At 43.4% G+C, this 26,255-nt stretch overlaps 2 protein-coding genes across 2 annotated transcripts in view; one reads left to right on the top strand and one right to left on the bottom strand.

Annotated features, from left to right (window-relative positions):
• The window catches only part of xpnpep2 (X-prolyl aminopeptidase (aminopeptidase P) 2, membrane-bound), a 35,452-nt gene extending 24,422 nt beyond the window's left edge, over window positions 1-11,030 (bottom strand). Inside the window, exon 1 of the mRNA XM_077608598.1 lies at window positions 10,178-11,030. The gene's annotated coding sequence lies outside the window, so the exon portion shown is untranslated. The remainder of the gene's footprint in view (window positions 1-10,177) is intronic.
• On the top strand, window positions 9,821-25,944 carry apln (apelin). The gene is made up of 3 exons (XM_077608605.1): window positions 9,821-10,290; window positions 21,895-22,067; window positions 24,645-25,944. The coding sequence occupies exons 1-2, from the start codon at window positions 10,224-10,226 to the stop codon at window positions 22,059-22,061; spliced, it is 234 nt and encodes a 77-aa protein (XP_077464731.1). The 5' UTR covers window positions 9,821-10,223; the 3' UTR covers window positions 22,062-22,067; window positions 24,645-25,944.
• Window positions 25,945-26,255: the final 311 nt, after the last annotated feature.

Raw genomic sequence — 26,255 nt, forward strand, 5'->3', positions numbered from 1 at the left:
CCTATCCAAGCTGACTTCAGGCCAGAGGCGGGGGACGCCCCGAATCGGTGGCCAGCCAATCGCAGAGCACGAGGAGACAAACAACCATTCACGGTCACACTCATACCTAGGGGCAATTAAGGGTGTCCAATCAGCCTGCTATGAATGTTTTTGGAATGTGGGAGGAAACTGGAGTACTCAGAGAAAACCCACGCAGGCCCGGGAAGAACGTGCAAACTCCACACAGGTGGACTGACATGGATTTGAACCCAGGACCCCAGAACGACAAATAATAACATTTCTAATTTGATAATTCTATCATACCTTGGTCAGACACGCTATAACAAATTGATGGAGCTATAGACGACCAATCCATCTGAAGTGGAAAGGTTGACAGTGAATGAATGAATATTAAGGTTAACTGCCACTCTCCCACTCCTAAGGGATTGGACGTTTACTATTGAAAAAGGCATTGCTGGGCAAAGCAAGACTATTCAGAAACATTTATAATTGAATAAGATTCTTTGTGTCAAGGGTAAACTATAATTAAAAAAAATACACGTCATTCTGTCTAGCAACAAGAGGACCAATCAGAGGTGTTCTTTACTTTCTGTAAAGGATTGAATGATGAGTTTATCCTCAGTCATGTTATTTTATAGATTTAGTGATATTTAGCATTCTACTGAGTATTTTTGTCAACATTTAGACTCAAGTCCCCCCTTAAAAAAAGAAGAAAATCTCTCTTCATTACAATCTCATCCTTCTCTCTTTCAGTTTTCATCCATCTAATTTTCCGCTTGGAGTTTGACACCAGCAGACTGGCCAGTAATTGGTGGCTTAGCAGTGACGGCTCCAAAACGATGCTTTCGCGTAGGCATCCTATCGAAATTCAGCCAATGCGCAGCCATCATAAGGATCTTTCCACTGTCGTGAAGCGTACTTATTGATACCACTACGGCATCCACTTAAATGGTAAGCTGCTCTCTCGACTTTCGACTTTCGGGTGGATATCATCCAGTCTGCTGGCCTTGTTCCTTTCCCACAGCGCTGCCTTGTTGTGAAAAGTGGGTCAAGGTTGTGTTTTTAGTCAATGCAATGTCTTTTCCCAGTCTATCAGCGGGTGACAAGTAAAGAAAATTGCACAAAAGAGGACAATATTATTCCTGCTGTTCCCTCTTTCACTTGTTTGAAGAGTGAAGGTCTATCATTTCATCAAAATAGATATTTTTCTACTGCTAGGTCACATTATGTCAAAACAAATTTCTGCACATATGTTGGTCAAAATTTAGGATGGGAACCTTTGGGTAACTCGCCAAACAATTTGGAATACAAGACTCAGTATGATTAACAACAATGATCGATACACGTTTTGAAATGAATAACTATCAAATGCTAAAAGACAGCGATATTTGAGACAAATTCTTTCTCTCTATATATAAAAAAAAATACATTGGTGCAGTCATTTTCATTTTTGTCCGCTATTTCTTAGGACATTTTACGACTTCGACTAGCAATAGTACATGACTTTAAAATGAATAAGTGTGAGTGCCATTAACGATGCTAATTCTTTTCTTTTTTGCCATAAACAGATGTCAGACTTTACTGTAGCCAAATGGCAGCTTTAATGGTGGAAAAAACCTTTTTCTTTTTAACAGTGTTTCGAAAAATTCAAGCATTATCTTTGATTTTTTGGTGCCAGGCAGTCACTTTTCCAGGGTTATCCAGTGAGACCTAGAGAGCTTTTCACAGCTGGATCCAAAATTGAAATGTGAGACTGCATAATTGCAGATTTGATTGCTTCAAATGTGCGCCGGGTGCAATTTTCCCCAAAGCAAATCTTTTAATTTACGAACTGCTAACCACTGGCGGTGAAAAAGTGAGAGCGTGGCCACACTTGGCTTTTACTCAAGATTTGCCAGCGTGAATGAACACCCTATTTTATGTGCAAGCGTCACATTTTTTATAGGAGGATGTAAACTTGGGCAACTGCCAAGGATGACTTCCTGGAAATAACGCCAGATGAATGGAAAAATGCAATTGAATTTCAATGAGGCAATTTTACCGAAAGCATCCATTTGTAATGGTGTACGCTCCCATATGAACTATTTCATGCTTCAGCTAGAAGAGGTTGCGATGCCAATTGTGACTTCAAAACTTGAAATGCGCTATAACAGTGGTATCCAAACTATGCCACATGAGCCAACAGTGGCCCGCTCCCTATATCTTACAAAGCCGTAGCAAATGGTAAAAATATTAAAGCTTTAATCATCCTACATTCCCTTGCACATCACAGCTCAAAAACTAGAGGCTTGCATAGTTTTGAGAGACACAAATTTGGGGTGGGCCATCGGTACACGGTCGATTGGTCGCCGGTCTTTTGGTCGCCCGGAAGGTAAGTGATAATTACCATTTAAATCGTTGCTCAAATTCCCTAAATACAAACTGCAAATTACTATTTAGTCATACTTATTGCCCTAGTAATTATTAGGCTAAAGAAAAGCTCCAAATTTCCCGGACTTTTATTGCTTTTTGTTGGAGAACTTGTTAAGACCCTGACTGGCGTACCTTCCTAAGGGGACAACTCATGTACATACAAACTCTTATATACTCACACGTCGGCTCAGTGAAACTGCTCATGGCCATTGTTGGCTTTTATTGATGCGTAGACCGTGTTGTTTTACCTTGTTTTGTCGCCGGTCTTTTGGTCGTCGGTCTTTTGGTCACCCGTTGTCGCGGTCGGGGCGACCAAAAGACTGCGACCAAAAGACTGCGACCACAAGACCGGCGACCAAAAGACCGGCCACCAAAAGACGGCCACCAAAAGACCGGCGACCAATCGACTGCACACGGGGCCATCTGTGCGCTATTTAGTCCAGTTGCAGCCGCCCTGTCTGCTTAATTCCAAAAGTCCCATTATGTGTTGACCATTGAAAAGCTTCAGATTTCATTAGGGCACAGGAAGAGCCACATTACCCTCTGGATTAATGTCAAGTTTGGCGGTTCGGGGCTGGCGGATTGGATGGCGTTTACATGACTTTTTTGACCTGCCTGTTGAAATGCACCCTAAATCATTAAGCTCATGGAAGAGCAGGTTGAGCACGTAAATAGCTCATGAATTATATACATTTTTTCATCAAGGCGCATATCTGTTACCACAAATCTCCTAAAGTTGTCGAGCGATTCCATCATTGGGATTGTGAACCTCCACTATGTTGGCTCTTCAAAAGGCAGTAATGCATCATCACAGTCTGTTTCATAGCAACGTGTGCGCCTTTCTTGTGATGGGATGTGGGCTGCTTGTGTTTCATTTTGCCGGGAACGTTTCTTTCAAGAAAGTTGACAGGCGACTTGACTTATGTCATACGGAGATGTTGGAAAACAAGACAGCACAAGACATGGCGATGGGATTTACGGTTTGCTCTCACTTACTGTACTAGTCACTTCCTATTCATTTTGAAATATTTTCGGTTTACTTCCTTTTTGATTCCTCAACATTCCAGGTGAAATATTTTAGATCCCATATTTGGGATAGGCTCCAGCACCCCTGCGACCCTTGTGAATTGAAGGAAAATGAATGCGTGAATAACTTTACAGGACTGACAGGTCACTTTCTGAACATTATAAGGAATTCTGGGGTCACTTTCTGTCTATTTTGGACAATTTCTTGTTGATTTTGGTGACCTACGTAGTGCAAAGTTGTTGAGTGATATTAGAATGCAACATTTCAGGATGGATACTTTACGATACATTGAAGAACCCTACTAAAGATATACAGCTTGTTGGCCTGTAAAAATAAACAGATAAGTCGCACTGAACTAATTCAAAGCGGAGGGCAAACGTAGCGGCTTGCAATCCCAAAATTGGAGTACCCTGAAGCCTTTGAATCAAAGTGAAAGGAACTGGAATGACTTAAAACATTTCTTGAACTTTGCTTTAACAGATGCCTCCGCATGTGTATCTTTCTTTGCCAGTAAAGCATCAGTCGATGCTAAAGATTTCAATCCCCGGAAATCTTTTAGGGATTGAAAGACTGCAGCCTCCGTCTTAATGCATGTAACATATATACGATATTCTGCATTTAATTCACCAAAATGTTGTTATTATTTGAATGACAACTGCTATACTTTGATTGAAAATCATGAAAAAATTGAACACTTAATTTAAATAGATATCGCAAGTGACTATTTTTCTGAAGTTGGTCTTTTTAATGTACTCCAAATTCTTTGAATCTATTTGATAGATATTATGTATCTTTTTAATGGTCATTCATTTGGCTGCATAAAAGTCAGCGTGAATTTAAAAAATGCATAGAAATACGATTCTAAAGAGGAAGCGCTGGTTGCTGGGTTTGCAAGAAGGTCAAACTGAGGAGACGTGAGCGCTTCACAGTCATCCATTCATCAAGCAGCGAGTCAAGTACAAAGAACGCCATATCTTCTGCAGCCTATTGTTTATTCCGCCCCTTTGCTTTTGCGCCTCGTTTAAAACTCTTCACTACAATTTTCTCTCAATACGAAACCGATTAAAGAAATACCACATTTCCCTAATCTAAAACACCAATATAAAAATATCCAACACTTTAAACATGTATATACTGTAATACTTGGACTATAAGCCACACAGACCAAATTCGACCCCCAAACTGTGAAATATTTTAAAAATAAATACATTTTTTCATGCCATTGACTTCCTTTTTTCAGAATAGGTGGTTTAGAAAATGGATGGATGGATGTTTAGAAAACTAGATCTTTGGAAGTATCACCTCCAAAGAGCCCGTCCACATAGAAAAAAATGAATAACATACGCACAAACTTCATGGATAAAGTACTAAATGTCAACAGCGGACAAGGGTCGTGCAAGCGTACGTAGAACTGGGAAAGGATATCCCTGTATGTTCTTGGAATAATAAGTAATCATGAAGAATCATCAAATAAAAGCTGCAAAGGCAAAAGCATTTCTGACATTAAAAGGGTTTAAGAGTTCAGCTTCTGGTGTTTTAAATGGAAACACAAAAAGACTCTTTGTCTTGCTACTGATGGCGGAAGGCTTAAGAGGATGGCGTGAAAGCTTCCATTTTTCCACAAAACCTCTTTCCAAGACACATCACGTCTGTCTCTTTTCAGAGTTCTGCCGTCCGTCCCCCGCCGGCCCCCCTGGCCTACCAAACATTTAGTTATCTCTCATCTGTCACGTTACATCTCACCGTCCCTCCCGTGTGAGTCGGCTCGGCCAGGCCCCGGCACGCTCGGCCCCCAGCCTCCCAGACTGCATCCACAAGGAGCAAATCAAGCGTTTCTCAACGGATGGCCGGCCTGATAAGAAGGACAATATTGGCCGGCGAGTCAGAGAACCGCGTTGGAGACAACGCCCCCCTTGCTCCTAGCTTGTTTTGACTGCGTTTGATGCCGCTTTCCACTGGCAAAAACAAGGCCGGATCGTTGGGCTATCTGCTGAGAAACAATGACGCCAGTGCTAAGGGAAGCCGGTGTTTTTCTTCCAGCCCGTTAGACGGTGCCTGGAGCTGGCGCGCTGCCATCGTCGCGGCGCGCATACCGACGCACGCGGGCGAGGTCAAAGGCCGAGCTTGAGATGCTTGCTGACAAGTGAAGAGGCAATCAACGGTATCGGAGGAACAGGGGGGTGCTGCTATCACCTGGCACCTGAACACACAGCTTGGCGAGATTCTGTCGTCTGATTAAGGCTGATTCAGTGGCGATTTGTTGTTCTGTAATATCTTTGACACGTTCATGGGGGTCTGCAACGGGCTCTGCTGGTTTCCTCAATTGGGAAATGTGCTTACCGTAGGCAGATTTTAGGGCTGAGTGCATATTTGTGCCAACACATTTGAAAATATTGTCCAAGTATAAATATATATAAATGCTCAGGCCAAAATACCTATTGAAAAAGAGTCACTGTTTAAAAAAGAACATTTTGCTGTGTTGCTATGTTGACAATGTGCATGCCAATTCATTCATTTGAACAATACTAATTGAAAATGAACACAATATTTTCAAAGAAAATATTGTATTCATTTTAAAATATAACTTTAGAGAGCCTACGAGCAGACTGCAAAAGTCTGCAGCGCATTTTGGGTCTTAGGATCTACTTTTTATTGTATATCCATTTTATATCATTTTTACTTATAATGAGTGCACTTTAAGCTGATTCTTGAAATCTCATTGTACTTACATAATGACAATAAAGACATTCAATTCAATACTTTCATTTGAAGCCTTTTCTGTCCTTTTTTGTTGGAATTGTGTCAGAAATATGGTATGCTCAATTGGTGTAGTATTTCATTAAAGATTCGATGCAAGGCACGCAAACGCAGGCAGAAGTTTTTCCACTTTAGCTCAACAAAAACATCAACATCCGTCATCCAATGAACAATAACAATACCAACAAACATCCCGACACTTCATCGGAATCCTCCGCTTTACATATAGGAACTGAAAAATATCTGAAAAATCTATTTGAATAGAGTCACGAGAAGGTGGACTTAATTTAGCACACAGCTGAATGGCGAGACCACCTGCTGCGGACATTGACATCGGAAAAATATGCCATTTGCATCATACATGACAGCATGGCTTTTCTGAAGAATGTCTGCCTGTTATTAAGAAGTTAGGAATCAGGAAGAGTCATCAAACGCAGACATTCCTTCAAGCGCGCTTCCTGTAAACAGCCAAGTGTTTCCTGCGTTGAGGCAGATGTTTGGCCCTATTGCCGCCTTCCGACCTCGGCCCGTGTCCTGTTGACCCCAAAATCCCCCCTCCCCGGCTAAACGTGGAGTCGTCCCCCAGTTTAGGATTCGCCTGGTGGCAAACGTCCTCTGACAAACGGCGAACAAACGCCATCTGCTGCGGTTTCATTACAAGGCTTTGCGCCGAGCTAAGACAATTAAAGCTAATAGAGTGCAAATGTCTGAGCTGGTACTGCCAACTTTACAATGTCGCCTGTATTTCCATCCACATCCATATGCCGTTTTAATGGCTGCTAAAACCACAGTTATAAATTATCAAGAAAGCAGGGGTGGGGAATGGGAGCTACAGTTTAACCGATTGTCGCAAATGAGTTACATTCCGGATCAAAGCAGTCCAAAGGCTTTTTAAATAGAAAATTGTATTTTATTATTTCAGTTTTAAATTGATTATTGTATTTTATCATTGTCATCGACTGTGTTTTAAGAATATAAGAAACAATATATTAAAAATAAATTGCCTGGCAACCAATTCTGGGTCCATGGATTGGACGTCGATCACCGTCAGACACAGCCAATGAGTTTTTTTTCCTCTTTTAATTGCCGTGGAGGGTTTAATAGCCCACTCAAACGAATTACTCTTCACTTTAAAATATCTCCTCGCTTCGCTTTGAAATCCTTCCCGAATGCCGGATTAAATTGAATTTGGAATTACTCCTTAATACTAAATGGGACGATAATGGCGGCGTGATCCTCCCATCTATGTGCCATTAGCAACGATTGGGAAGGATTTCTGTCAGTGATCATTGAGCACATTTGAGAAGACGTGGCGGTGAACAAATTCTCCTAAAAGCAAAAAAACTAATTATCTCCCGGCTACGAAAAAGGAGTCCGGATAAGCATCTTTAGCCCCCCGGGGTTAAAAGGAGCTTTCCACGTGAACAGGAGAGGCCTTCAAGTGCCTTGTAAAAATGGAAGGTCCTCCTCTTGTTGGATCTCAAGTGGGTGGCGTGGACCCACCCACGGCGGGGACAATGGCCAGGCTGTGGTGACACGGGCGTTGGAGAGCTGAGGGTCGCGGGACCCCGCTTCTCAGGTCCACGCCACAAAGTGGAACTCTTTAGTGACAAGACAGAGAAGAAGCCTGGCCGGGGAGAGGGATTTGGGTCTGCAGGGTGGGACCTCAAGGCTATCCATCAATCATATGTCAATGCATGCCTTTAGGGACCATGAGCCAAAACGCCAAAAGTGAAGCAACTCATCAATCTTGGAAAAAAATAAAAGGATAGAATGGCTGAGACCTGTTAAAACTTTGATGAATATTAGAAAGCTTCATTTTAAGAGTTTTAGAGTCCATTGCAAAATTCCTATGACTACTGTAGTCTATTTTTTTTAAAACTATCGTCAGTTTTTGACTCTATGCCGCTATTTTTTATATAATCCAGTGCGTTCTATATGCGGATGTTTATAGGTCTACATGCCTTTAGATTTGTAGCAGCGATACCATATTTTGGCTCTTGATACGGATTAATCGTCAAACGATAAGTGATGAAGTAATTGGTGGGAGGGGCTTGTACCAGAGGCAAACTAATTAGATTTTTAAACTCATTATCTGCCATTGATGGCACTAGACATCCGATTAATTTAAAGTGGGAGGGCTAGCAGTGTCAAAAAGAGACTTTTAATCTAGTTTAGACTTCTTTCATTGTAAATCACACTGAAAGAGTTCATAAACAATAAAAGAGATTTCAGTTTTTTAGGATACAATACAGCTGTATTGCTGACAAAAGTGTGACGATAACTCGGTTTTATCGGATTGCATAAGTTCATAAGTTTTGCTGCATTATGACGTAAATAGATGGTCAGATTCCATGATGTAACCAAACACTGCGGATGTTTGAAACGTTCCTTAATATTTTGCTAAGTTTCACAATATAAAGAAACTCCCAAAAGCAGACACAGAAAGCACGTCGCCTTGATGCCGCGACATGGTGGGGTGCGATAAGAAAACGCCACCATTCTCACAATTCATCCCAATAAAAATCAGCCTTTCCTGTTTATTGTGTGGTAAACAAACGAAAATGAAGATAAGTTGCTCTCTTATCGGCCTTTGTTAGTGAAAAGAATATATTGGATGCCAGAAAATGGCGAGTTTAAGGAGGAGGGGGTCAAGAATTGATACGTTTTTTCCTGCGTTAACTCCCAAAGTGTCACAAAGGCCGACTTCAAACGGCACGTGGTGATTTAGGCCCCCCATAGATATTTAGCCCGAGGCGCGCCGTTGAAAGAATGGCGTGAGGGTTAGAGACACAAACGCAGGAAGCTCATCTCGCACCTTCCCTTCTTTCATCCGCTCGAGCCGCTTATTTGGACGCCCCCAGATTCTTGGCGTGTTTCCCCTGTGTTGCAATTTTTCAACAAGAGCATCTGTCCGGCGATTAGTGACTTCCCGGTCAAATAGTTTTGCACGCGAGTCAGTCGCTTGATTTTGCGGATCTGCTCATAACGAGTCCGATTTGATAAAGAAAAAGGGGGAAAAAATCCTCCAATTTGAACGAAATGGCTTAATGCCACAAAAAATTGTTATTCGTATTTCAAAAAGGAAAAAAATCCCAAATCCTTTTCATTTTTTTCCAAATCCATGGCGCTCACCAGTAAAAGGTTGCAAACACATTAGGTTTACATTTTTTTTTCTTCAGTTTAACACTTTTCTACATAACAACACTTGGCATGAAAATATATACATGTCCCTATATTTTGCAATATCTGGATTATTTTGTTCAGTTCATTGACATCTCCCAGTCAAAATGTATTTGCCGTCAAGAGTAGCCAGTTCGTTAATACAAAAAAAATGACAATGACGAAATACACTTGAAAATCCTCATGTAATTTCCTCGACCGATTCCATTCCTCTGAAAATAAGTATCGCAGACGTCCCTCCCGACTATTATCATAAAACTGCACGCATCACCCTTCACCTCCGTGCTCCCTCTCCTCCTTCTTCACACCCCTCCCTTCCTCTCTAGCCTCCCTCCCTCCTTCGTTCCCTCTTTGCCAACTCCCAGCTCATGCACACTAACTGACTTGGGGGGTGGCTTCTCTGTGACCAAGTGGCTCTGAGATACATAAGCCACACGAGCACGCAGCCTCCTTATCCTGAGCGAGCGGTACTTGGAGGAGGAGAGCGAGAGAAGCTCACAGCTTCCCTGAACTTGGCTGCTCATCTGACACGCAACTCCGCGGGGGTCTCGGATCTAAACGCGCCCCCGGTCTTGGGAGCGCTGCCGTCGCATGCAGGCAGATACGCAAATACGCATTTAGACAACAATCTATTCTAACACGCAAACACCGAGAGCAGAGCAAACAGTCTCTCGCATTCTCCCTCACTTGCTCTTTCTCTCGCTCTCTCTCACTCTCCTCCCTCCCATCCACACACACACACACACACACACACGCACACACACACTCACACACACACATACACACACACGGCACTACCGTATATCAGCGAGCGACTAGCGGCGAGCCAGAGGGGAGTGCAGAAATGAATGTGAAGATTCTGACGCTGGTGATTGTGCTCCTGGTGTCTCTGCTGTGTTCCGCCAGTGCTGGTGAGTAGAAGCGAAGCACCCCTCGTGCACCTTCCTTCCTTCCACTTGCTTTTATCTCTTCACCTCTTCTTCTATTTCTGTCCTGCGTGCGTCGGTGCGGGCTGATCTGTGTTTGTGCGCGTGGTTGATCAGTTACCCAGCTTGTGTGGGCTCTCGGCAGGAACATAGGAGCACCTGGCCGGCCACAGTACTGCACTGCGGTGCTTCAAAAGGCTTCCACTCGAATGTGTTCCCCTGGCTTAGGTGCATCGTTACCGTCCCCTCGCCGACGGCTCCGTCCCACCTGGACGCGGAGCCGAGCCGCAGACGGAAATACCGTGACGGATGAGGCGGCGGGCGGACTGTTGTTATGAAATGCACGCCATGCGTGGCACATGTTCCATCTGACCTGCGTTGCATGATGATTATTCCACTTTGATGGTGCGGCGGAGCAACACGCTGCCTATAGAAGCCCCCCGCGGTGATGATAATGAGGACTATAATGGTCACACGGGTCGGTGTGGAGAAGGCTCAAATCCCAGATGCGTGGTCTCTCTCTCGCTCTCTCTCGCTCTCTTGGGATTCGGCGTTGACGCCTCGTCACGCTAAATTTCTGCGAAGCTGTCGTTGGACTGAGTATGTGGCACACGATCGCCTGGGGAAGGTTTGAGGGGGGCTTCTTCGAGGGGCAGCGACGGGCCTAACCTGCAGATGTGATGCAGGTAACACCATGGTGCGAAAAAACAACAGTTAGGCCTTGTGTAAATGTCTGGGCCATTCTCGGGGATTATCACCTCCTTCCCAACTACAGTTGGTGACAAGACCCTTACGGGTTGGAAGGTTGCGCCAGGTGCGATCGAGTCCATATTGTTGGCGGTGATGATGCTACATGTCAGGATTTAGAGACTTGGCAGAAAAAGGAGAATGCCATCGAACCACCAGAGCGGCAGCATCCATCCTATGCTTCGCCGCACGCTTGTAGTACAGCGGCATACTCTATTTTTGTCCGACTACATGGGAAGCAATTATATCTAGCATCCTGGCCAGTGTCGGTTTTCGCACCCCTGCGTGCGCCGAGCGCGTCGGGCGACCGGCGTAGCCCCGGCGGGGGAAAAACAAGCTTTTCACTACAGCTTATCCCTCTTAGTGTTTGTTCCAGTCACGCTGCTTAGATGGCTCCCTTTGCTACTCCTCCTACCCCTGGGTCGCGGGTCGCTACTGCTGTTGTAGCAGAGCTCCATTGATGGGGAGGAAGGGAGGAAAGGAGCTCTGGTGGAGATGAAGGGAGGCAAGTGTGTTGCGGTGGCGATGGGTGTGGGGAAGGATGCTTGCTAGCTGGAGTCTGTCTGCTCGGCAAAAGCAGCAAGCGCCGTCGCGGGAAGGTGTCGGTAGGAGATCTGCGTGTAGGCAGTGGGTGTGAAGGCTTTTATCCTCAGATAAATGTGCCTCCCATTTATTGGGCACCTGTCTAAGTCGCACTTGTGTCTGGGTAACAAGGCAAACATGCACAAGAAAGCATGAGCGCTCGTAAGGATGTGGAGTGTTCAGGCCGGATTTATGGGTTCGTGCACTTTAAGAGGTTACTGGAAACCTGAAACTTTTCATGGTGTTGTTGTTGAAAAGTTGGACTCACGGAAAGCTCGGATGAAAAATAGCGGTAACATTGTAATTCACATGCCACGCCAGGAGTTGGCGATGTCACTCGCTTCCACAAATATTGTGACAATATATCAATATGGGGAGACTTTATATAACTATGCTTGGTAACGCAATAGGTTATCAATACGATCCCACTAAGAATTCTTTTAAAAATATGGCATTTTATCAAAATGTTCCCAGTTGTAATAAATTGGACAGCTATCTTTTTCAATGGATTGAAAAAATGTGTTGCAGTAACCTAGGGTTGTCTTGGAATATTCTCCTAGTCTGTGAGAAAGATTTATCAGTGATGGTACAAAAATTGAACATTGTTTAGAAATAATTGTGTTTCCTTATAGAATGTTGTAGATTGATTTCCTGACCCATAGATAATTGTCATATTGTAAAAAATGTTACAGAAACTAGTCTTGATGGAGCATTATAAGTAAAATGCGACAAAACCACTACAGATATTATTCCTGTTGTCAAAAACATCCACTTAGGACACCTTTTACATTCCAGCACTGTTGCCATGCAAACTACAAGACACCTGAGGAAAAAAAAAGAAAAAAGAAGAAAAAAAACACCAAATCTCTGCTGAATATGGTTAAAAGTGGAAATGAGGACCTTGTAAAATCCCAAATCATCTCACAAAAAAGAACAGCGGCCCTCTCTGTATAATAGCGCCATTCTCTAGCTGCGCACTTCAATTACCCATCCTTGAAAAGCACTCTGGCTCAAGAGTGGGCTCCAGCTTTAGACATGTGGTATCCATAATTCATCCCCGAGGCCGATCGCTCTTTCTCGCTCTGACTCTCAAGACGTAAACAGTCCTTCCTTGCGTCGGTCGCCCGAGCGGCCATTTATTTCTTTGCACCCTACGGCAAAACGCACAACGGCAGCTCGCGCGCCCACCCGTACCAGGTGTCATCGTCCTACCGAGATTAAAAAAGGTGAGGTCGTCGGGCTGCTTTTATCTAACCGAGAAATCGACTGCCTGGAAAGCGGGCGATATCATCCCAGCTGTCATCGCCGCTATTATGCCGTATGAAACTTTGATGTATTGTTGGGACTGGCTGCACGCAAAGAGCAAGCAGCGCACCGCACTGCAGAGCTCTTAGATGCCCAACTCGGTGCTAGGGGTCAAAGTACAGCCAAAAAAAAATGCACTAGACGAAGTAACTAAGGCATCTCGGAAGGGGGCCGGAAAACAGCGGCTGCTCGGGTCTGATTGGCAAGTGTAAATCATTACTCGGGGTGCCCTAATGCAAAGAAGGTGTTTGTGTCTTTGGATGTGATTACGGTGGCTGAGGAGAGAACAAACGCTGGTAAACCTTTCCAGATGTCCAAGAATGTTTTTCCTGAATGTTGTATGGAAGGAAGGTGGTGTTCTGGGAGAATGGATTATTGGGAGAAATGACCAACACATGCACAAATTATTATGTTGATAAAAACACAGCGGGTCAGTTCGGGTTCGCCCTGTAAGAATTAGGGGTGTGATATGGTGGCTGATCTATCACGATACTTTGAGTCTTGATAGGTTATCGATATGCTCAAGCCAAGAAATGATATACTTTGTTTTAAAAATTTGGCAGGGTTTAGAAAAATAAACCAACTGGTTGCTAGCAAGGTTTTCTAATGGATCAAAATGTTGCAATTGAATCATGTTTATGTATGTTAACTCATTGGCTCCCTGCCTCCAGACGTCCAAATCATTTTGTCTGGCCAATTAACATATAGACTGAAAATGTTCTTTAATAAAACATTTTTGCCAGCAACCTGTTGATTTCTTTATTAAACAGTGACATGTTTTTAAAACGGTATCTTGTAGAAGCCTGGGTTTATTACTACTCTGAGTTCGGAATTTAGGTCTATTAAATCTTTTCTCCATATTCATATCTCCCAAAAAGTTCAATCATCCGTGTCTCAATGCAGCATTCATCTTTTCATTCGATTGTGATCAACTGTAAACGTTTTGCAACAACAGTAACAAGTGTAGAATTTGGTGCCTGAAACTACAAGGGGTGAAAAGGTCACAGCTCCATGAAAATTTGAGACCAAGACAGTTTTCCTCATCTTTCCCTGGTGGGATACAATTCATATCAATGTTTTTGCATTTGTAAATGCTAGATTGATAACCAGCTGTTTGCATTGGATCATTGTGGATTCAGGATCAGGTGTGCTTGGTATTGTGGCCTATTGTTTGAAGCGAAAAATGGCGTGCCTGCGACGGTCCCCGTGGGGATATTGTTGGCTCCAATGAGCGCATTTTTAGAAGTCTACATTATATTGACTGACGTGAGCTTAGTGATTGGCACCCACGACTTCAACTGGGAGTTAAGGAAGCGATTTAAAGAAAAATCTTAAGCCATTTGGTCAGGATATAGGGCTAACCTTTGGGGCGACGCGCCCTAGAGAACGCTGAAGACTTTGGCATATGTGAGCGCTCGGCTGCTGTAATGCAGTTCAGAACCCTTTGAATGAATAAATCGACAGACTTAGATCTTCCCTGGAGAGCAGATGCAATGCAGGGATGGGGTGGAACGAAAGAGCAAAGGCGAGTAGAGGACTGAGGGACTCTCAAATAATGGGATGCACTGGGACCAAGGCTATATAGGAGAAGGGTCTCATCGAAGTTCTCACAGATGGTTTTATAAATATGATACTTATTGTGTGGCTATGTGGTGCAATTAAGGCCTGAAAAGAGACATGTACTATTAAATGCAACAGGTCAAAAACCTGCCATATGAAGAAACTAGTACTACTTGTTATGGATGTCTCGGTCGCATATTTTACACGTGAGTTCGAGTTACCCGCTTATGAGGATCTGCCTTTACTTCAGAAATGCATTATAGTCATAATGAGTTAGCCATCCAATGTGACAAAATTATGTATTTACCGCCATACTGCCAGCTATCGCTGTGGACATAGGCCATACATATTATTTTACACCGAGGCTCACCAATTCAGCAATGCACAGCGAGTTGTTCTTAGTCCACCTTGGGACTACAACAAAGATGCTTTACGAATTTGAAGACTTTCCCCCGTGAGGATATGGTGTAAAGGTGTGCTTTGGGCAATATGTTTTCATCACTAAGCTATTGTGTTGCCTCTCAAGTGGTTTCAAACTGTCGTGTTCGCTGTGTTCTCACTCTCAACGAAAGCCTTGAAAATTACAATATGCCCCCCACCCCCCATTTCCTACACAAATGGAGACTCACCAGAGAGTGAAATCATACATTATTCATCAGGCTGGTTTGCGTCGTCAAAATGCACGCGTTGTTGTTCGAAGGCTGACTATTTCACACGTTTGTCAGTCAAATGACCTGCCACCGAATAATAGCGGAGGGCTAGCCTTCGCGCAGGTGGCTCCCCTGGATCAGTACCGGGCCCCTCGCCAGTGTTAGGGAGAATGGAAACAGATGTTTATAAAATTAGCAAAAGCATTTATAAACATTTATCCGTAAAATGGAAACAGTTTATTCTAAGGGAGACCTTATGGTTCATCTGCAACACTAATAGCTAATCATCTTACGCTTCAAGCTTTTTTTCCCTTATTCCAATCTGTGAGTTATAGACAACTTATGACTTTCAGAGGTGATTGCGTTCAGAATAATCAAAGCTACTTTCATCTTAAACTGCTGGTCGTCTTGCACATATCTAGCCGTTATTCCTTGGTAACAGTCTGACGCAACATAGCTGCTATTTCCCGTCATCGTATGTGTATATGTAGTGTGCTGTGGGGAGCGCCGAGGCTCCTGCATGGTGACATTTCCCTCCTGTTTCGCTTCCTCCAGTGTCATATGGAATAAGGCAGGTTAACAACCCAGGGGAAGGTGATGTTGATGATGATAACAGAGGGAAGGGGCAGAGTTGTGTTTTCCCTTGCCCTTGACATGCCATCTTTAAGCATAATAACCTCTCTGACACGGTCGGAAAAAGGGGATGTGGTGGGAGATGTTCAATTCATTTAAACTAGAAGGACTGACTTGAAATGCTCATGTTTGAGTGCCAGTCATGGCGCTAGATGTCCAATTCATTATTTCTAGGAGGGGCAAATGAACAGACATACTCAGTCAAAATACATTGGGCATCAAGAGCAATCAATGGCACTGAAAACAAGCATTCACAGTTTAAAAGACTCAGATGTCCGTCCTTGTCAATGGCAGACAACGAGATCATTTTGGGTCACTTGTTATTTTTCAGGAACTGATTTTGAGAGAATTCCGGGGGTCAGATCCATTAGAAATAAATGAGGATGTGTTGTCAGATTGTGGTGGAACCATTTGTTTTGGGCCAAATCCAGAACAACTTTTGTGATATTTATAACCTACTGGGATATCATCCAAATCATGTTATCAGTTTGATCTATTGTCCCATCTCTATTACGCATATTTGCAAGTTATTTAGTCCGGCGGCCGGAGCGCAGATGCCCCCAACTCGCAGTAACCTTGTAGCCAGAATTTCACCCCTTCAACTAGGAGTGTGACTGTATAAAACGGCAGGCAGGCAGTCAAGTAGTGAAGGGAGTCAGTGGAGAGCTTCATTAGCCGACTCACTGCTGCTGCCGGCGGCCCTTTGAACTGGCAGTGCTCTGATCATCGGCGAGCATGCCGTCTCACACCTCATCATTTCATACGCTCTCTAATTCGAGCGCGAGGCAGTCAGGCTGACTCAAAGGGACATCTGCACAAAGTAGTTGGCCACTTGTTTTTCATCTAAACTTCCTCTGAACCTTCACTCGGAGGGTGTGGTGGAGGGTGTATTGGTAACAGCAAACTGGAGACATTTTGCATGCACTTTGGTTTCCTATTGGACAAAAATGACTTTCGGCTCAGTGGCGTTTTTGCAGTGCAACAATGCAAATTTAGGTAGAAAGCCGTTGGTCCTTTTATCAAACAAAACGATATATCGATGGAGAAACAAAATATCGCAATGTAGCACCATATGGGCAGATTGTAACCCTCCTAATGCTCAGGATGAACGTGTGCGGCGAGAGCTAAAAAATCCATCGATGTGATGCTGTGACAACGTGAAGGCTTATTAAAGGCTATTAAAGAGAATGTTTGGATGGTACTAGCACAATTAACACTTCATCCCAGCTAAATAATCCTGATCCTCTAATGTGCTTACGCCGTGGCGAGCATCTCAGCTCCTTCTGTCTGCGCGTCTTTGGATTCAGCAGCTTTTAGTGAATGAAAATGGGGGGTGGGGGGACACACGGAAGAGACAGCGGGTCTGCTCCTCCGACGTCACGCAATAACCATGGCTACACCCTCTAGGGAACTCATTCTTTCTTTCCACAGCGAAGGCAAATGATGTTTGCTTACCCGTGTTGTCAATATCTCGGGTTGGAAACACAGACCATGTTATTCTCCTTTTTATCGACCATTAACTTTAAATGTCAAGAACATCGTGTTATTGTGCCTATGCAGAAAGACAATCGTTGACACTCCATTCTATTGTGTGACCAAAATAGTCTTCCTTTTTACGGCACATTTTTATTCTTTAGCTCGAGGGATTCAAATTCAAATAACAAAATGTGTGCCCCATTTGGGAGTGCTTGAAAAGTCAATAAACATGAGCAAAAGAACGAATATTCATTCGCTGCCAACCATCCCACTTCAAATGGATTGGACGTCTACCGCCACCGATGGCGGCCAACGAGTTGTAACATCAAATGTGTCTTTCATCTGGCTTAGAAGTACCCTCATACCAATAGGTTTAACACCAGTAGACGCCCAATCCATTTTAACTGGGAATGTGGCCGCCAATGACCATTGGTTTCTCCGCTGCCATCCCTCACACTTATACATAGATGCTGTCTTAGTGGCAACTTTTCCTAGCAACCTCTTAGTTCCCTTATTAAACGCTATTTGGATTTTTGGCAGGAGCATATTAACAACCGATTACAATATATCACCATATTGATACATTATCGCACCCCTAATGGTAACTTTCCACCCAATAGTTGCTCATTTACATCTGTCCAATCAGAGCCGTGTGTCGCTTTGGTGTCAGATAAACGATGTGAGCAGAGCAAAGCCAACACGGCCGGAGAGATTAAACGCTTGAGGTGCTCATCCGGCCGTGAGATTTGATCAATGAGATGGCGACGCAGCCAGCAAGGGTGGTAAACAGACAACCGTTAAGATCCGGCAGCCGATCTATCGCAAAATACTGAACGCGGATTAAATGTCGGTGGCCGGGGTTGAGACGAACTCTGAACACTGCGCCTCCGTGTGCACTGGCAATCTCGTGAGAGGTAATCGTTGCTGCTCAAATGACTGAAAAATGTGTGTTGTCGCTCCATTTACAAGCACAGACATTTGTTATGTGATTGTTTTGGCAGCGGCTAGGCACAAATCAGCTTTACGACTATTCATAAGCAGCTCGCTCCGGCCCATTGGCAGCACCGCAATGTGCAGTTTGTTCTCGCCTGCCATGAGGGCAGCTGATGAACTTGGCTGGAAACCACAGGATAGCCATTTTTTCTCCCCTGGAAGATATAAAGTATATCCCTAAGGGCTACTTCACCGATGATGGCCTGTTGCAGTTATTAACACAGAATCCCAATCAGAAACCGAATGTGAATTTCTAGACTCAATCTCAAATGCTAGACCTGAATTCCAAATACTTCACAGAGTTGGCATTGTGAGACCTAAATGTAAAAAAATAACATTTTTGGTGAAGTTTTGGATGGCGCATCAGCCCATGAGAAAAGCAACATCTCACTTCAGCACGTGTTCAAAAAACCAGCAAACCAAACAGCTCAATTCTTCCCTGGCAACTATTCCACGTCCTATTAGAACTTAATTCGCATCCCGCCATGGCACGCGACATCCATCAATGCGGAAATAGGATCCAGGCATTCTTCAAATTCCCCATATATTAAACTTTAATTTCGGCATTAGCCACAGGGAAATAAGACTTCAGATTTGGTGCGAAGGGAGAAAAGGGGGTCCAAGGTCATCAGAGAGGAGCGCTAAGAGCTTTATTGTTTTCCGACATATGTTATCCCTGCTCCTTGTGTGCCTTAGAGGCACAGGAGAAACACGGGTATCTCTCTTGGGAAAAGATTAAAGACAATGATGCAGGGACTGGTCCCAATTTCAGGGCAAAAAGATGGTTATGATATCCTTGTTTATTGAAATAAAACATGAATTAGACCTACGATATATCGCAACATTACTACGTGGTGCAATGCAATGGATATTGGCCCACTCAGAATTGAGATTTTATTTTTAGAAAATATCACGGAACCAACAGTTTTCCACTTGAATAGTGTCTACGTTAACTCTTTGGCTGCCATCAACAGCGCGAGACGTCAAATCCATTTGAAGTGGCAGGGTTGGACGTCTAGCGCCGTTAATGGCAGCCAATGAGTTGAGAAAGACATTCGTGCAAAAATATAGCATTTTTGTATGTATAGCATTTACAGAAATGTTGCACTGAAATATTCTCAGTCTGTGAGAATTATAAATGTTTATGACAGATTGTCGTTCTCTTATACCATGACGCTTGTGTCGCAAATTGTATCATATCGGAAAGTATCCACAGGTTCCTGCTATAAATTTTATATTTGCACAACATATGCCAAGTCAACAACCAGAAGTTCTGTATTTCCTAAAGCCAAGATGTTCATCCCTGTCACATATTGTATGTCACCCTGCAATTCTTTCCCGACTGTCTGAAAGAGTTCATCTATCCTGCCAGTGTTATCGCTGCCTCCCAGGATATTTTAGCAGCTTTCATTCCATTTTTGACAGAACGGATTGATTGAGATTGGCCAAACCGTCCCCCGGTGCAAAGCAGTTTCTGACAGGCTGCCGTGGTGGTGGACATCTAAATTGTCTCATTATGGCACTGGGTTGTGACAGTCCAAACAACTGGGACTGAAGATGGGTTATGGCGCTTTGATTTTGTTGGATGTGCAGTCATTTCACAGCTCACTACACTGAATCATCTATATATGTATACAGGTATACGTATTTCTGCAATACCAGTTATTTTACTGGATTGTTTTATACAGAGAGATTCATTGGCGTGGAATGTAAAACTAAATATTTAAACGTAGTAATTGTTAGGGATCCTACTCTTGGGTTGGAAAGAAATGAGAATATCTTAAGACTGTGTGAGCCTCCCTTTTTTTAATCTGCATCGACGAACAATAACAAAAGAATCATGTGCAGAATTAACGCGCCTTGCGCCAATGATGGGCTTTAGATGCGGAAATATGCAGCGGAGATTTTTCTGATCCCGGTCCATGAATTAGGCTAGTGTTCTGCTACAAATATAGCATGTAATGTGCTCTCTAAAGGGGATTAGTGTGGAAATGGAACTCGAGATGTCTGGCATTACAGGGATAACACATTCAAAACAGCCAATGAACTAGCTCACTGACACCGTTCACAAATGCCATTCAAGCGTTATCACTTGTTCTTTTGACATTTTCGTCAGTACGGTGCAGCTGAAATCATCCAGATTAAAAGATTTGAAAGCCTTCTAAACACTCATCAATTCAACCTTGAGGAACTTGCAGAAGAGCGTTTTGAGTGCTACGTGGAGGTTATAATCACATTACACATCAACTACGCTAAGTCCTTTCTCCGACACTAAAAATCTATCTGTATAGAATTGCTCTTTAGAATTTCCTGTGAATTGAAGAACACTAACTGCTTTAAAATGTTACCAAATGTACGAACATGTGATCTTCCTCGTTATATCTGAATCAGGCCAGACATAAATTCATTTATTGACCGCTAATTTTTGCACTATGAAATCTTGTCTGATAAGAAAATGGGATTTACAAAGAGGCAACTGAATGTTCAAATTGAACAATTCGGAACAAAACGCTCAATCATCGATTAATTCAAATAGAAGAATGAAATACATTAGATTAAGAAGCGCTTAGACACAGGACAATATCCTAAGCACCAATACCATCCAAATATCTGAACTCTATCCATCAGTCGTGAAGTACAATATCTTATATGATTTTCATTTTACTGTTAATATCCATTTACAGATGATGGTGCTGGGTATCCCTCAGTTTATGAAAGATTGACCACTCCAAGACAAACCTGGGGTAGACCCATGCATTTGGTCCCCAAGGCATTTCCATTTCAACAATAACTAGCTAACTGAGAACATCTGGAATCACTCTCACACACGCTGGTGTTCACGCACACACACTTCAAACATTCACATACAATCTGAGACACAGGCTCATCTCTAATCTTGGGACCAAACAAAGTGATAGGACGCATGCACATGGGCATGGTTCTGTCACTGCGAGGTGTTTATTAGAATCTACAGGCGGAGTGAGCCAGACATGTAACACGAGGCACGAACTTTTTGTTTTACTTCGGCAAAGTAAATCTGCTCTGCATTAGCTACCGCCACACACACTTGATGGACAACGATGCTGGGTGGGCCCCAAATAGCCCACACGCACATATCTATACATGTCTTGTAGTGCCTCATCCATTATCTCCTTGTCTTCCTACGCATTCTCATAACTAGAGGTGGACCGGTATGATGTATTCAAAAGTAGATGTTGATATCAATGTAAAAAAACAAAATTAGCGGATTGCTGAAGTTAATATCCGATATTCTTTTTATTTTAAAGCACGTTATGAAAAGGAGAGTGAAATGCTCAATACCTCTACTGCTACTTCCTTTTGGAACACAGGCCATTGCAGAAAGCATTGAACATAAATTATCCAATTATCAACAATGTCAATATTTCATTTAGAGCTAGATTTTTCATTTTAATCGTTCTATCGTGGAATATCCTACTTTGTTTTCTCGATCCGTGTATCGATAATTGCTGTATTGCTATGTTGTGCGATCATCAATATCGTGAGCGTTGCATCATAGATTTCATCGGTACGAACCCAGAGGTTGCCACCCCTAAACAGAACGTGGAAATGTGCTGTTTAAATAGGCCGATTGGAGTTTAAAGGGCTACTCTTTTTTTTGCAGGTCCGATGGCCTCCACGGAACACGGCAGAGAGCTGGAGGAAGCGACTCCAGTGAGAAAACTGGTGCAGCAAAGTCCCTCGAGGGCCGGTCAAGGCCACAGACCAGCCGGCTGGAAGAGGAGACGCCCTCGGCCCCGTCTTTCCCACAAGGGGCCAATGCCATTCTAGAGCAAGGTGAGGTTCAAATAAACTTGTCAACTTTCGCCCAATGGCAGGTCATTTTCAATGTTAAAGCCTCCAAATGCTCACAGCCGTCCAGGAAAGTTTGTATTCAGACCCAGAATGCTATTGTTGACTTTAAAAGAAAGGCCACGTCTCAACAGATTAATGAACGTGCGGGCCTTTGTTGTCCGATAGGGTGAGGTCCTGCAGCAAGGTCGTTCATTCATTTAACCATATGGGACACGGTTATTGTTTGAAAGTAGTGCTGCACTAAAATGACATCATCGGTATCGAGGAATATTGAGAAATAACTTGACGATTCTTTGCAATGTACTGTTCGGGATCAAATTACCCACTGGTTGGCCCACACAAGATAGCGGCCATCTAGATATACTGCCATTAATAAAGGAACATAATTTAATACCAGCAGAAAAAAATAATTGTATACTTTAAAAGAAAAAATAAAGTACTATCGGCATCGGCTGATACATCCCAGCTGGGAGTCGGTATCGGTCGGTATCAGGAACTGAAAAAATACTATTGCTGCAACACTATTTGAAACATGGGACTGCGCTGCTGGAATATATTATATACAATATTTGTTCATAATATTTCATCCGTCCATCTGATTAAGTCAATTAAAACTCTTTAGAAAAGACAACACTTTCTAGAGTCGGGTTTCTCAAGTTCAACTCTGTCACTTAAAAGAATGTTTAACTTGCTGTCAAGTCAAACAATCCGTTGTGTGAAAAATCTTTCATCCAAAATCTGAGACAATATTTTACTTCTCACCTATTCACAGTTTGATTTTCTGCACTGAACCTAAGCAAACTCTATGTATTTCTAAAGAAAACAGACAAAGGAGGCGTTACTGCGAAACTAAAACAGGCTAGGGCGACGTGATCAAATGTATAGTGTATACACACTTTGGGCCTACATGCCCTCCAATGTCTGCACATCTCTGAATGGAAAGCAACAGCGACACATTAACGTGTGTATTGGGAAACATGGGATCCATTTTCCCAAATGTGCTTAGAGACAGGGTGCCCTCGCAGACACAATATCCCCCCAGGAAGTGGCAGACGGACAACACTGACCCGCAAAGAGCCCCCATAAATTCAAGCCCGGGTGAGACGAGGCTGCAGCCCGTGAGTGTTAATCAGTTCAAAGGAAAAAGCCACACAATGTAGAGTTGTAGACCATGCGCCAACAAGAAATATGATGTTCATTGTGTTTTTCTAATTTGGAGCTATACCCACTTTCAAGTTTATTATCATGCCTTCCATTGAGGCATCTAAAGGCCACTGAACAATGGAAAACAATGAGAAACATTAAGAAGTAACATGCGTTTGACAGAATATTGGTTACCCAGTGTTCTTGGTCAGACAATAAAAAAAAGAACAACTTTAAGTGCAGTGTTTGCGGCACAATAAGGAAGTGGTTCTAAAGATGGAATGGTTCAATAAATCACTATGCCAACATCATTTAACATTATGAATGGGAATACCTCTGAAAACCAATTTTCGATACAAGGCTTACGTTAACGTTCAACTCGCAAAGTGAATGCAAGGGTAAGCAAGGGTGCTGGAGCCGATCCCAGCTGACCTCAGACAGACAAAAGATGGACTAGACCCTAAAATGATGGCGCAAATAGAGAACCATCCGCACTCACAATCACAGTGCTAATCGATCGTACAACCATCGGATAGATTTTCTTTTTTTCGAGACGCTACGGGCACTGTGGATGGCTCATCTTGACGCCGTCCAGATGTGAGATGAAAGACATCATGCTCACCGGTCCTCACATTCAAATATTCCGTTAGGCCGATTCGATAAAAGCCACACCGCTAAAAGACAAAAAGATGACAGGATATTACACATTTTGAAGCCACGGGTGATTTCTGAAAACCCCCTGAGCGCCTGCCTACGTGGGAAAGCTCACAGAGAGCGAGCGGTCCAAAGATTTTTCCCTCAGAAAAGTCCAGATTATTCCCCTACTGCTCCTTTGGTTTACGTAGTGCAAACTCAAGCGACCAAAGTGAGATCACCCTTGGTACCTGGCAAAGAAAAATGATCTAAAGCTCAGTGGAGATCAGATACATACGTATACGTCAATTCATTGGGCATTACATGGCTGTGGAAATATGCCGACCTGAAAAAAGAATAGGCCCATGTCAGTGGGGGCGCCTTGTTTTCATGCGACGTAGCTAAAAAGCACGGGAATCTGGGGAAATGATCACAGACGGTAGATAATACGCTAAAAGAAGATCAAAGATATCCTTTTGGACAAATGCTAATCCTGTGCCCAGGGCATTGAATAATGCTGGGTTTGTCTCACACATGGGATACATACACAATTGTTTTTCGACCATTAAATCTTGTCGAGACATGTCTGGATAAAGCTTTACTTCACTCTTTCTTCCAGCAAAAGATAACATGTGGCGGCACACACACAAAGCTCTGTTCGATGTGGCCCGAGGGGCGTCCTTACCCGACAGGAAATTGAAATGTCTGCATGAATCCTGCACAAAAACGGAAAAAAGGGGGGCACGTGCTGATGATATACTTCTCTGTGTTTCTGTTGTGTAGGCACTGCTTTAAGCGCCCTCCCCCAGGTTCTGATTTCTATGCTCTTCCTTTGCCTCGGGGGGCCTTGCTGCGAAGGGCCTATGCTTGCCCAGCCCGAAGAGTGATGTCCATAGCACCTGCTGGTTCTTCAAGCAACTCCGTCCACAAGAAAAAAAATCAGGACACGCCGCTCAACCCTCAGCGCTAAGGAGGATCGGGGGAGGGCGACGGTGGGTGGGTGGTTTAGTTATTGAGCCCGAGCTATCTGATTCTATTCCTCTGTCACCTTAAAACTTGATCTGTCTTCTCCCAAATGTTGTTTTTCTATTTCGACCATTAGATGCAAACCCTAGCGGTCTCCTGGAGAGTATCACACTTTGCATGACACCAAGCCAAGAGGGATCCCAGTTCGAACTCTCTCTCTCTCTTACAGAAACTTAGAGCATCTGTCACGTTTCCATGGCGTGCTTTTCTCGTCAGTGAGGTTTATGGATATGGCGGCACCCGATTTGCTCACTCTGTAGCATCTTAATGGCTTTGCTGATCGTACAGTGGTTAATTGGTCAAGGGTTCTTATTTTCATTTGATAGTCAGGATGTCAACTGTTACACAAAAGAGGTTTGATTTTGAAATTCCATCCACACACACCATCGAAATCCACCCCTAAAACGATCAAGCTAAGAGACTGAATGCCTTTAATATTGAGGAGATTCTGTAATCTGAAACTAATGGGGTCCAGAAGTACGCTCCAGGTCTCGGTCGCGGCACGATGAGTCAAAAATCCCATGGCCAGCCCCCACTCCCGAAGCCTACCATCTTTCTCCCACACGACTGTTAACTGGCAGCGGCGGTCTGCGCCACTGATAGGCAGGCCTTGCCTTTTAATAAAGTGCCAAATAACGAACCCTCTAAAAATGCTGCCAGGATGAGAAGAAGTTACCTCGGTTTTCAAATCTTGAAAAAGCGACACGCATTTGAAGTAAGGGGTGAATCAGCATTGGCCCAGATAAGTTGAATTGGACTAAAATAACTACAATGGCACCACCATCCAGTCCAAACTCTCCAGCTGGGCACAGCGGAATCGTCATCCATCAAAGATAGTGCTCCCCTCTAAGTCTGGATTTGTTCTCCTCCATGCTTCATTGAAAAAGTGTCCAAAAATGTGAAACCTAGCAGGATCGGCACCCTCGGCTCGCAAACCCAAATCCCAACGAGTCCATAACTAACGCTCTTGCTGTTTAATCCTACAGTTGCTTTAAACCTTTGACCAAACGATATATGCCTTTCCATCATACTGGAATACATCACTGTTTATCTATTATCTCTGTGTTTAAATCTTTATTTCTCTCAGGGTGCTAGCATAGAGGCTTGTACTAGAGCAGTCTATCATATTAAAACAATCACGGACTTTGCAACATTTAAAGCTTATAGCAACATATTTTCGTAAAAAGCATTACTCTCATTGCGTGTAGTACAATATAACCATGTATCCATGTCGCGGCCCATTCCAGTGGTGATCTTTTGCCTACTTTGAGTCGGGTACAGTTGCCTTGCCAGTCCGCCAGTTCTTCCACGGCACAGGTGGTCGAGGCTTTGATCCTTACCCTCATTAAAGCTCGGAGTTAATCTTTC

Source organism: Stigmatopora argus, chromosome 9 (assembly GCF_051989625.1).
Source record: "Stigmatopora argus isolate UIUO_Sarg chromosome 9, RoL_Sarg_1.0, whole genome shotgun sequence".
NCBI lineage: Eukaryota > Metazoa > Chordata > Actinopteri > Syngnathiformes > Syngnathidae > Stigmatopora > Stigmatopora argus.

Bases quoted from the DNA above. Each gene is read 5' to 3' on its own strand.
- apln (XM_077608605.1), top strand. From the start codon at position 10,224: ATGAATGTGAAGATTCTGACGCTGGTGATTGTGCTCCTGGTGTCTCTG. The intron at 10,291-21,894 runs GTGAGTAGAAGC...TTTTTTTTGCAG, and splicing joins GCTGTGTTCCGCCAGTGCTG to GTCCGATGGCCTCCACGGAA.